Source organism: Dreissena polymorpha, chromosome 9, assembly GCF_020536995.1.
Source record: "Dreissena polymorpha isolate Duluth1 chromosome 9, UMN_Dpol_1.0, whole genome shotgun sequence".
Lineage (NCBI taxonomy): Eukaryota > Metazoa > Mollusca > Bivalvia > Myida > Dreissenidae > Dreissena > Dreissena polymorpha.
The window spans coordinates 14,264,424-14,277,199 of NC_068363.1; the positions used below are offsets into that span (position 1 = coordinate 14,264,424).

Below are 12,776 nucleotides of genomic sequence, written 5' to 3' on the forward strand. Positions count from 1 at the left end.
ACAAAGGAGGGAGGGGTGGAGTGGAGAGGGGTGTATAGTGTGGGGGTGTGGTCATTTATTACACTATCTTCCAAAAATGCAAAAAATTGGCAAAAAAAATAATGTCTTTTTTTGTGGGGGGGGGGGATTCTTGGGTGGGATGGTTTGACGGTATTTCAAAAATAAAATAATAAAAATAAATATTTGTGTTTTTTAGCCATGTTTGAAAAAAACAAGAGATGTGTTTGTCAGAAACACAATGCCCCCTATTGCGAAGCTTTGAAAAAAAAAAAAGTGCCGCTTTGAATTATTTTTTTTGACCTTTGACCTTGAAGGATGACCTTGACTTTGAAGAATGACCTTGACCTTGAACTTCCACCACTCAAAATGTGCAGCTTCATCAGAATGCCGCTTTGAATTATTATTTTTTTGACCTTGAAGGATGACCTTGACCTTCAACTCCCACCACTCAAAATGTGCAGCTCCATGAGATACACATGCATGCCAAATATCAAGTTGCTATCTTCAAAAGTGAAAAAGTTATGGCCAATGTTAAAGTTTTTTTCGGACGGACGGACAGACTGACTGACATACTGACGAACAGTTCAACTGCTATATGCCACCCTACCAGGGGCATAAAAAAAACAAGAGGGCCTGAAAGGCCCAAGGTATTCCCCGCAACATATGCTTTGTTTGAGGATGGGTGCAAATTGGACGGATGAACATAATGATAGATGGACGGACGGAGGACAATAACACAAAACTAAGACAAAGGAAGGTTCTTAAGCCTTCACAATTTATTTAGGTGAATTAATAAGTCGTGCGTTTTCCACAAGAACATTCAACGTTTACATACGCTCAATTTTCAGAGTGTTGCAGAGTGAACACAACATCTGCCATGACATACCTGGAAATGTTTTGATGGTTAATCATTTATCATTGGGTACGGGAATCATTGGGGCGCGGGAATATATTCATACCAAGTTTCAAAGAAATCCGCCAAAGCGCTTCCAAGATATGGCTCCGGACACAAAAATGCCTATTGGCATGGTTTGGGTGGAGTCTATTGTGGTATGTCCCCTTCTCAAAATAAAATGCACTTTTTAACAAAATACGCTTTAAAAAGTGTATTTTTTCTGCATTTTTACCACAAAGTGTATTTTTTCTGCATTTTTTTCATAGTTAAGTGAACTAAAGTGCATTTTTTCTGTATTTTCATTATCTTTAAGTGTATTTTACTGTACTTTTAGTGTATCTTCTGTAGACAAAGTGCATCTTTTTATGCAATAATTGCATTTTTTTTTAATGAAGTGCATTTTTTGTGCATATTAGTGTATCTTCTGATTTGGAAAAAAAATATTCTTTCTGTACAAGTGTAGTTTTAGTGCATCTTCATAAAAAAGAGCAACACTATAGCAACTAACTGAAGTTAAAGGACAGAGATATAGTGTATAGAGTATAGAGTATAGAATTCTTTTTTATCTTCACATAATGTTTATGGTCTTATTGTTGCAAATTTGTCTGCTCATAAAATATGTGAATCAGTAGAGCAGCTTTTAAAGGGAAAAGTACAACTAAATCAGGCTGTGGGTAACTAATTAAAAATAATGAAAGTGTCAAAAATATTATGTGGGCTTGCCAGAATCAATTAAATCTCCACAACATAAAAAATAAGTATTTGAACATTCTTACTCTGATATTTAACCCCAATTCAATTAATGTCTACCACATTGACTATTAACATACATTTTAAAAGACAATTTAAATAATTTTTATAATATTATTATTATTTGCTAACACCATTCAGTATGTTATATTGAAATATTAACAATTTAATATAATTTGCTAAGTGTGCTGTGTATTATTCAATATTATTATAATTCAATAAATATCAGATAAGATCAGGATCAGATAAGAGATCCATAAGCATCATAAACACTAATCCCTATCAGTGCTCCATCTAGCCCAAACAAAGGGGTGTTTATAGACTTTTGATTGGTTATGGCATCATCTATTTTAAAACAAACCACTTTTGATTGGTTGGAGCTCAGCAAGTTATTTGGAGCACAGAAAGTTGTTTTTTGTAAACAATGTGTATATCAACAATAAGTTTGTTGCAAAGAAAATTCAAAGTGGGTGGTTAAAGTGATATGGTCTCATTCACGATTTCGACATTGTTAAATCACGCGTAACGAGACTGCCGAGATAACGCGAGATTAAGGGTTCGGGGGGGGGGTTCTGCCAGTATTCGCTCTACAGTATACACACCGTACCTATCTGCTATATTGACTTTATAAAAAATATAAAAGCGATAAATTGCCGATTTGTAACTAATAAAAGCAATCTTTATTTTTATTATAACGTTCAACGACCATCTGCTCGATAATAGTTCAGTACCATTGTAATTCACGGCACCGTAATTAACTACTGACAAAAATAACATGATCATACCTTACTGTACGGTGTGCAGAAACCTGTCAGAAATTAAAACAACCCCAGCGTATTATAATTTTTGAGTGCAAGTTAATTTAAACACACCCACTTATTAAAATTAAACCTTTTTTTATATTAGCTCATTTTTCTAAATTTTCAGGAATTAAAACCAATTGGTATTTGCACATTTCAGTAAACCTAAGACTACTTTATTGTTAAATATGTTTGATTTGTAAATTGTATAATAAATTAATAATCTATATATTAATATTAGTTCTGTTGCAAGCCTAACTTAAGTTAAATATGTTTGATTTGTAAATTGTATAATTATCTATATATTTTTATTAGTTCTGTTGCAAGCCTAACTTGTTGTGTTTTTAAAATACATAAAAATCATATTGTTGACAACTATAATATTATTTAAGATCATTATTAAGCAAAAGTAAGTCCCCCAATTCCAAGCTTACCCCGGCCAGCTAAACCGGTAGAGTGCTGATCTCTGACTCACTCATGGGTTGGTAAGTTTAAGCCTCAACTCGGGTTCATCTCTTAGAAATAATTACACCTAAGGCTACCCTGTCTGTAACCCAAATTGCAGTCGAGGGTCACCGACATACATGTATCAAATACAATGTATGTGCTTATGTTAACATTTCCTGAAGATTCAACCACTGAGCAGGATAACTAAGTTAACCCCATATTATTAATGAAAAAAATTAAATATACTATTAGATGTATCAAACAGACAAACCAAATAGTACCTACTAGTACTTTCATTAGGAACATCATCCATTAACCATCTATACTTCCAGGTCTTTTGGCTCTGCTACATCAACAGGAATTAGCATTGGGTTCATGTTTTCTGTGTTAATCATAGGGATTACAATTTATAATATTTCATCCAAACAACAAAATCCTTACAATCATAGCATTCATTTTACAGTCAGGTTTTACTTCTATTAGGTTAAAAACTAAATAGTGACTCAGTTTTTGAGATGAGCTTGTACCAAACACACACACAAGCTCCTGTAAATTTTATACACACATTAATGAGCAAGAATTTGGACTGTCACAGTTATTGCTTGTTGGAATGTCTCAGACTAACCAGCATATACAAGGAGTCTTCACTTTAGCATTTTTAAACAACTAGCCCGAATCTTAATGCATTAATAAAACATATTAAAATACCCACTAGCCCGACTATATGAATCAGGAAATTTTAATAGCCCAAATTTAATACATTTCACTAGCCCCGGACTGTTGGGCTAGGGGTTAGCGTCAAGACTGTAAAAGCAATAACAATTCTTCAAACATTGATACTTGTCTTGTTTTGAACAAATCTGCCATGACGGGTTGTTAATAGGGATAGCCCAACACACAACCAGTTAAGGATGACTGTGATACAGCTGAAACTTTCACCCATATGGATATTTAGCCAATCGACATTTGGCCAGGTACACTTTATTTAATTCGAAGTAAATGTTTTCTTAGCAGTGTTAATAGTCATGTCAACACATCAAATGTTATGTTAAATGACTACATGACAACATTGGATGTGCAGCAACTTAAACCACCATCCATTTTATTATATTTCTGAATGCGTAGGATATTTTTTAATGTAAGGGTATGAAGTAGACACACATCTGAAGTATCTTTATTTTATTTTTTTCAAAGAAGATAGTTATGTAACTGTGGTGAAGTATAATATTAATTGCAAGAGTTAATAACATTCCAGGTGTAGGAGTCTTGAGCTTCATGCAGAATGAGATACAATATTCCAGTTTCTGAAATTCTGTTGACACTGTGATGTTCCTGAAAAAAAGGTTTCTATAAGTTATAACAATAAACCATTCAATAACATTTAAAGACAGCATAGTTATCTTTTTAAAATAATTGTTCTTTTCAAAGAAAAGTATTTTACCAAAGGTAGTCAAACTTCTAATTTGCTCAAACTTAACAAATAATATATTTTTCCATACCCCACCCGCTTTTGGCATGTTTCGTTTTTACCTACTTTAAACACAATAAAATCGAAATAAAGCATAAACATGAACTACAATTAAATCAAAGATACTAAGCTTATAACAAATTACAAAAAAATCATACCATATAAGTTATATCTGCAAATTATAATTGCATCAACACAGAACTCTATGCAGCCGCACTGCAGTAGATGATCGAGTACCCCCTCGACCTCACTTAATCCACTCAGAGTTGTTTCCCTTAAAATAATGTCGAAAAGGTCAATAGTTCAACAACTGCCGTTTTTTTGGAATACTGAAGAACAGCTGTTACAGGTTTGTATTTTTATTTCTGCTTCTCTTTTTAATTTAATTAATTATGATCATTATCATATTTATGTATTGTTACTGGGAAATGTAAATGGATAAGTAAATGTAATGCAATTTTAAGGAAAAAAACACCATTTGAATTATTATGGCTGTATTTTATGGTTATTGTCATCTTAAAATTTATTTATACCTATTTCTTGTCATTAATTCTTTCCCCCATATTTAATAAGAACTTTTATATTTTATATTTGAAGGTTAAACCCCAAGGTGAAATTTACATTGATCGGAAGATCGATTGGACAGAATGTGCATCATCGCCTGCCAAAAAAGGGAGCAAAAGGGGGACTACCTGATGTATGGACATTTATACCAGGTTTTACCCTGCACGAGCAGGCCAACTTGAGGGGAACAGGAATGGGAAACCGCGCCCTGTAGCTTGTCCTTGACCAAGAAAAGATGGATTTGTTGAGAGGTAAAACTATATAATAAAGGTTATTACATTTTAAAGACGTCACACTTTCGACCAGTTCACACAGCCAAAGGAGACCACATATATTAGTACATTTATAAACAGTATTTTCTACCAAACGTTATTTCTTTAAATTATTTATGAAAAGCGTTAAGTCACATATGATCACGAGATTAAAAATTGCAAAAATAAACAAACAAAAACAACAAGCCAACAAACTTGTTTTGATTTAAATTTATGATATTTATAGCAACTGTTGAACAAGATTACCATAACAGCAATATTTAACACTTACATTATAAAATATCTTTCAGGACCTTATCTCAAATGAGATCATGCACGAGATGCGCCTCACAGACCATGACAGTAGTATTCAGACCTTATCAGCTGGTGAACTGCTCTATAAAGGGTTGTTTATGAATGCATTCTTTGTAAGGAACAGTGTATAACAACAAATATAGTGACAGGGGCTAAGCTGCTAAAAATTGTCAGCATGTATGCAGTGATTTTCCTTGGAAATTCAAAACAACCTGTATATACTGGCTCTCAGGAGGGCATATTTTAGCGCAATACTGAACAAAAAAGGAAGATCTTAAAAATAAGGTATAGATTTATATAAATTTCATGAATACGGTTCATTTATCATATATTAGGATCCAGAATATGATTGAATTGAATGTGCTGCTTTTGTCCATATTAAAAAGGGATTTGGAATTAATGTAATATATAAAAATCTAGTAAATGATAGGGAAAACATTTCAGCTTAAGGAGGGGAAAACTTTAATATTTTTGAAGCGGAAACCACCTGTATTTGGTTGTTAATCAGTAACCGGTAATCAGAGGGGAGAAAAATCACTGGTATGAGCTTGATATTTAAAGTTGTTAATTCCAGATAGGCAATAGCCCATTTGAATCCTCTCTTATGTAGATATGTAACCTTTATTTTGTTTTTTAAGGTTTAACATTCTAATAAAGTGTGTACTTATCTATTGAATTGTACTTTTTGTTTTTTATGTATGTGTTTACACAAACCTTTCATTTAAAGAATGAATGCTGGCTTCAAAACGCTGGGATTTTTTTTTTAATTTGGTAAATTTTTAAGCATACTAATTTGAAGTGATGAAAAGTACACTTGAGCGAATAATGCACTTAAAAAATTCACTTCCAACACTTCATAAAGTGTATCATTTGTATGACTGAAAATGCACTCAAGTGTATTAATGCGCTTAAAAATTCACTTTTAATACTGTAAGGTGTATTATTTGTATGACTGGGAATGCACTCAAGTGTATTAATGCGCTTAAAAAAATTCACTTTCAATTTTGTAAGGTGTATTATTTGTATCAGTGGAAATGCACTCAAGTGTATTAATGCGCTTACAAAAATTCACTTTGAAAACTCAATAAAGTGTTTTATTTGTATGTCTGGAAATGCACTCAAGTGTATTAATGCGCTTAAAAAATTCACTTTGAATACTCCATGAAGTGTATTATTTGTATGAGTGTATTAATGGGCATTAAAAAATTTACTTTGACCATGAAGTGTATTATTTGTATGTCTTAAAATACACTCAAGTGTATAAATGTGCTTAAAAATAAACTTAAGCGCACTTATTATCATAATAAACGCACTTTAGTGTATTATTTCGTGGAAAAAATACACTTATATGTATAAACACACTAGTAAAAAGTGTTTTTTTTAAACAGAATAAAATGCACTTGTTAAGCAAAAAATACGGTGCCAATAACATGCGCATTTAATGCGCATTAAATGTGCATTAAATGCGCATTTAGTGCACTTTTTCGAGAAGGGTCAGGTAAGAGACGTTTTGTCAAAGTATCAATCGAATCTAATCATAAATAAAGAAGTTAAGGCAATTTTAGCAAAATTTAATAATTTGACCTTGAGAGTCAAGGTCATTCAAAGGTCAAGGTAAAATTCAACTTGCCAGGTACAGTACCCTCATGATAGCATGAAAGTATTTGAAGTTTAAAAGCAATAGCCTTGATACTTTAGAAGTAAAGTGGATCTAAACACAAAATGTAACCATATATTTAAAGTTACTAACTCAAAAGAGGGCCATATTCTGTAAAAATGACAAACAGAGTTATGTTACTTGTCCTTTTCTGTTCCCTTATGATAGTTTGCGAGTGTTTTTAGTATGAAAGCAATATCTATGATACTATAGGGGTAAAGTGGACCAAACCACAAAACCCAAATTTATAAAGGGCCAATAATTCCGTCAAAATGCCAGTCAGAGTTACATAACTTTGTCTGAACAGTCCCCTTATGATAGTTAGTAAGTGTTGCAAGTATGAAAGCAATAGCTTTGATACTTTAGGTAAAAAGTGAACCTAAACACAAAACTTAACCAAATTTTCAATTTTCTAAGTATAAAAAGGGCACATAATTCTGTCAAAATGCCAGTCAGAGTTACATAACGTTGCCTGCACAGTCCCCTTATGATAGTAAGTGTTGCAAGTATGAAGGCAATAGCTTTGATACTTAAGGAATAAAATGGACTTAAACACAAAACTTTACCAAAATTTTCAATTTTCTAAGTATAAAAAGGGCACATAATTCTGTCAAAATGCAAGCCAGAGTTATCTAACTTTGCCTGCCCAGTCCCCTCATGATAGTAATTAAGTGTTCCAAGTTTGAATGCAATAGCATTGATACTTTATGAGAAAAGAGTACCTAAACACAAAACTTAACCAGACGCCGACGCCAAGGTGATGACAATAGCTCTTTTTTTTTCTCAAAAAATAGATGAGCTAATAAAATGAATAAAACAATTTTTTACTGAAAATAAGTTGTAGTTGTTCTCTCTAACTCTAAATACAATGTAAATGGTTTGCACGGAGAATGGGTTTTTCCGACTCCAATCTCATTCGCGATTAAATTTACGTGCACTTTTACTCTTAGACACTCCCAATACCCGAATTTTCTCATTTAACGTTAATACTTTCCGTTTTGACATTTTAATTTCTGCATGTCAGCTTATACATATCTGACTCGATAATGGTACATAGGGAAATAAATAAAACACCTTGATTGAAAACTAAATAAACACGCCTGATTGGATAATTTGCTAACACAAACTAATTAGCATAATAACAATTACAATTTTTAATGAACAGATTTCGCTACATGTTACCGATTATTAGTTTATTTTTTACACCTCTCGAGAACACTGTGAAAATGTTTGTCGCGTCGGCGCATTGTTTCTGCAATAAAATTGGCGATAAAACTTGTCACTTAACAGCCCAGATAGTAATCGCTTTAACCCGTAGACTGTTGGCAATACCTCACTGTATCATTCGACACCAAAAATTGATACACAGTCAGCATTAACACCGATCAGAAACGGTCATCTAGACAAAGGAAAATGGCTGGTAAGAAATCAAAACAAAGATTAATCGTTCACGTTATGGGCTTAGATAAACTGATTTGTCCCTGAACGTTCAACAGATTTACCACTTTTACCTTAAAGCGGTCGCTTAATTAAAGACTCGAGCATCAAAATACACTAAAATCAGCGGTTGCTGATCGCGTAAGACAAAAGTCGCTTACTACAATATGAAAATATAGTTAAAACGTTCGGGCGGGATTTAAAGTGTTCGCATAAGACAAAAGTCACTCAATTCAAGTGGTCGCAAGCACCAGATTGACTGTTTTTGGTAATATCTAAATCCCGTTCACTAAAAACTGCATGTTTTAAACTTTGAATACCCAATCAAATGCAACTTTTAATTCTTGACAAAGACAAAAATTAACATAAAAAGTTATAAAGATATGCTATGAAGAAAAAATGCATGTAAATTTAATTCTTTGATCATTCTGCTTAGTTTGACATTCACCATTTCCCCTGCATCAAAAGATGGAAATTGATTTAATAATAACAAACATAATAATCATACGTCAAAGCTCCTGGTGCAGAATTTGTGACCTCAATGTATTTTCGTAACTGGGTCTTGAAAGAGTCCATCTGTCCATCCTTCACTGTCAAATCTTGCTGATACAGCAAAACCTACCAAAAAATACAATATTGGATTGTTTAAAAGCTATTTCATATCACAAATATTTATGCTCTCAAAAAAAAAAGTTCTTGAGCTAGAACTAACTATCTGTCTGCTGATTATGACAAGATTCAATATTCTTTAAGCAATATTATTTTTGCACATATGGATCAAAAGTATTTTTCTCTCGTATATTTAATGAATTTCATAATTTCTGTGCTTTAAGTTGTTAAAACATAGACTTTTTATTCAAATAAACAATTAAAAACTAATACTTTTTTCCAAAAATCATAACTTACTATTTTATCATCTGTGATGTCCACTTCCTCATCCACCAAACCATCAAAGTTCACCTGAAAACAATTATTATAACAACCATGTTCTGGTAAAACCACATAACATTAACCCTTTACCACTTAGGTACGTAATTTGACGCATTTGACGTCCCTCAGAAAGTTAAATTTAACTAAAAGCCATTCTTACTAGATTTAAGTTTTAAATGTTCGAATTTCAACCCCAAAAAACTAACAAGCAGCAAACAGCATAAACCTGAACAGACTGTGAATTACTCGCAGGCTGTTCTGGTTTTATGATGTTTGCACATAGCCATTTTCACTTTGCTCCTAAGTGAGAATGTTTTATTCTTATCAACTGTTGATATTCTGCACATCAACATTTGAGGCGTACTTTGAGGCCTTACAAAATAAAATATAACTTTGTTTTGCTTTTCAAAATCTTGCTAGTCTATGCACTTTGTTTTCCATTTATCCCTTTACCACTTATACACGTATTTTCAAGCATTTGTAATCCCATAGAAAGCAACATTTAATTAAAGACCTTTCTAACTAGATTCAAGTTCAAATGGTTTTATTTCCAACCCTTAGATATTGATGAGCAGCAAACAGCATAAAACCTGAACAGACTGCAAGTTACTTGCAGGCCGTTCTGGTTTTGTGCTGTTTGCACATACTGTAAACGCATAGAAATTCGTCGGAACAAAATTTCATGGTTTAATAAAAAACTAAAAACTTATTTGTTGACAAGTAATTTCGCAGATTTCAAATATAAAACAACTAATTCGTTGATACGTAATTTCGTGGATTTCAAATTTTTGGGGAAGACTGACCGCCATAATAATTTAATAAAACAACCAAAGTAATAACAAAGCATAAATCTGTTAATGTGTGTTGACAGCAAGACTTGAGGTCTATGTGCACTGAAGCATGAAAGTGTTGCAGATAATTGCAGACTATTGCCGATAAGCGGCGCACTTGTGGGTCCCCGCTCGCTAATTGCCATCAATGTTGTTTTGACAATATTTGCAATTCTAAGCGCAATCGATACCTTAGTAGTAACAATTGAGTAAAAAGGTGTGAAAACTGTTATGTCTCTTTTAACTTTAAGTGGCGCAAATTGACATATGTGATAAATCTGCAAACTGTTAAGTTGACGACACGTAAAACAGAACATTCGTTGACCTACTGACGTGAAGCAATAAATACAAACAAGAGGGCCATGATGGGCCTGAATCGCTCACCTGACTAACCTTGCAACATCAACTTAAATTCTATCAGACTATGGCTTGAAGATAAACATTCTGACTAAATTTCATAAAGATCTGATAAACTGTGACCTCTATAGTCTACAGAAAGTTTTACTATGATTTGACCAGATGACCTACATTATGACCTCAGATGACCTATATACAATCCCAAGCCAGATTTCATCAATTTATGCATTCTGACAAAATTTCATTAAGACGTGATGAAAACTGTGACCTCTTTCATCTACACAAGGTTTTACTAGAATTGGCCCGGTGACCTAATTTTTGACCCCAGATGACCCATATACGATCCAAAATCAGATATTATCAAGATAAACATTCTGACCATATTTCATTAAGATCAGATGAAAACAATGACCTCTATTGTCTACACAAGGTTTTTCTATGATTTGACCTAGTGACCTAGTTTCTGACCCCAGATGACCCAAATACAATCCCAATCCAGATTTCATCAAGATTAACATTCTGGCCAAATTTCATAAAGATTGGATGAAAACTGTGACCTCTACTGTCTTCATAAGTTTTTTTAATCTTTGACCTAGTGACCTAGTTTTTGACCCTAGATGACCCAAATTCGATCCCAACCCAGATTTTGACAATACAAACATTCTGACCATAGTTCATTAAGATCTGATAAAAACTGTGACCTCTATTGTCTACACAAGGTTTTTCTATAATTTGACCTAGTGACCTAGTTTCTGATCCCAGAAGAACCAAATACAATCCCAATCCATATTTCATCAAGATAAACATTCTGACCAAATTTCATAAAGATTGGATGAAAACTGTGACCTCTACTGTCTACACAAACAAATTGTTGAAGGACGGAAGCATGCACGCACGCCGGACAAATACCTCAGATAACATAACAAAAGAAAATGTCGGAAATGACATTTGTAAACGACTGTTTTGGGATTAAAAATGAATACATAATCTTTGGTACTTGAATTCGTGGTTCAGCAGACCAACGAAATCCACGAAAAATTCGTACCACACAAAATTTAATGGTTTTACAGTAGCCATTTTCACTTTGCTTTTGAGGGGGAAAGGGTTAACACCTTAATAGACTGGATAAGTACCTGCTTCTACATTCTTCCAATCAACCTACTTTTGTTTTCATATAAATTTTTAATAAATTTATCAATCTTCTGCTCCATCATGTCAAGGACAGAGATCAGTCTACCTTGCATGCAATGTCATCTATAAATTAGATTGGTTACCTACCTTCTTTTCCATTCTGTTGAGAAGCTTGGCTAGTCTATCTACTTGGTCCTCCAGAGCTACTTGTGTTCCTGATAAATTTTGGTTACCTATAAAACAAATATTTTCTGATTAATTTATATTATTTATTAACAATAAATCCAGTACACAAACTTTAATACCACTTTTATATCATGATAGTCATAACTTGTTCAACTCCATGGAACTTTGTGGTGATTTTTTTTAATAACCCCTTTTGATCTAATTAAATGCGTTACGCAAAGAATTATGTTAATACTAGATAGACAGTTGTCAGCAACATGTGAAACCTATGGTCAGTTATGTTTGCACATTGTTGCAAGACTCATGTGAGACAGGCCTTCTCCACATGGTAAACACTTTTGGTAAATTATTTCTTCTCGTTTATTGGAAGTTATTTTAAAACTGCACCATAAATGACAAAGATACAGTCTATATGTTCCCAAATTGAACCTTTGACCTCAGTGGGAAATTAAAAAGGAAGAAAGACAGGTGTTTCATGCTACATGTACTCTTAATGACATATGATGGTGAACATTTGTGGTAAGAAATTTCAAAAGATGACGGACAAACATACATGTTTAGTGCAAAAAGCTGGACGCCGTAATTGTACATGCATGAACACACATATACTCAATCATTGTCACTGCTATAACAAGCTTTCTACAGGCAAACGCTACAAAAATCAAGCTCTAAATATTATATATTCATAAAATATTTAATCTGCAGTAACTACCTCAACAGAGCTTTACAGGTCATCCTTATGCAAAAACTTCTTAAAT

The 12,776-nt window shown here is 33.1% G+C and overlaps 1 protein-coding gene across 1 annotated transcript in view; it reads right to left on the reverse strand.

Moving 5' to 3' along the window:
* LOC127844169 (N-terminal EF-hand calcium-binding protein 1-like) overlaps positions 1-12,776 on the reverse strand; it is a 37,919-nt gene that overhangs the window by 7,455 nt on the left and 17,688 nt on the right. Inside the window, exons 6-8 of the mRNA XM_052374221.1 lie at positions 11,980-12,065; positions 9,491-9,544; positions 9,093-9,202 (exon numbers count right to left, since the gene is read on the reverse strand). Of these exons, the coding sequence (XP_052230181.1) occupies positions 9,093-9,202; positions 9,491-9,544; positions 11,980-12,065 (250 nt within the window). The remainder of the gene's footprint in view (positions 1-9,092; positions 9,203-9,490; positions 9,545-11,979; positions 12,066-12,776) is intronic.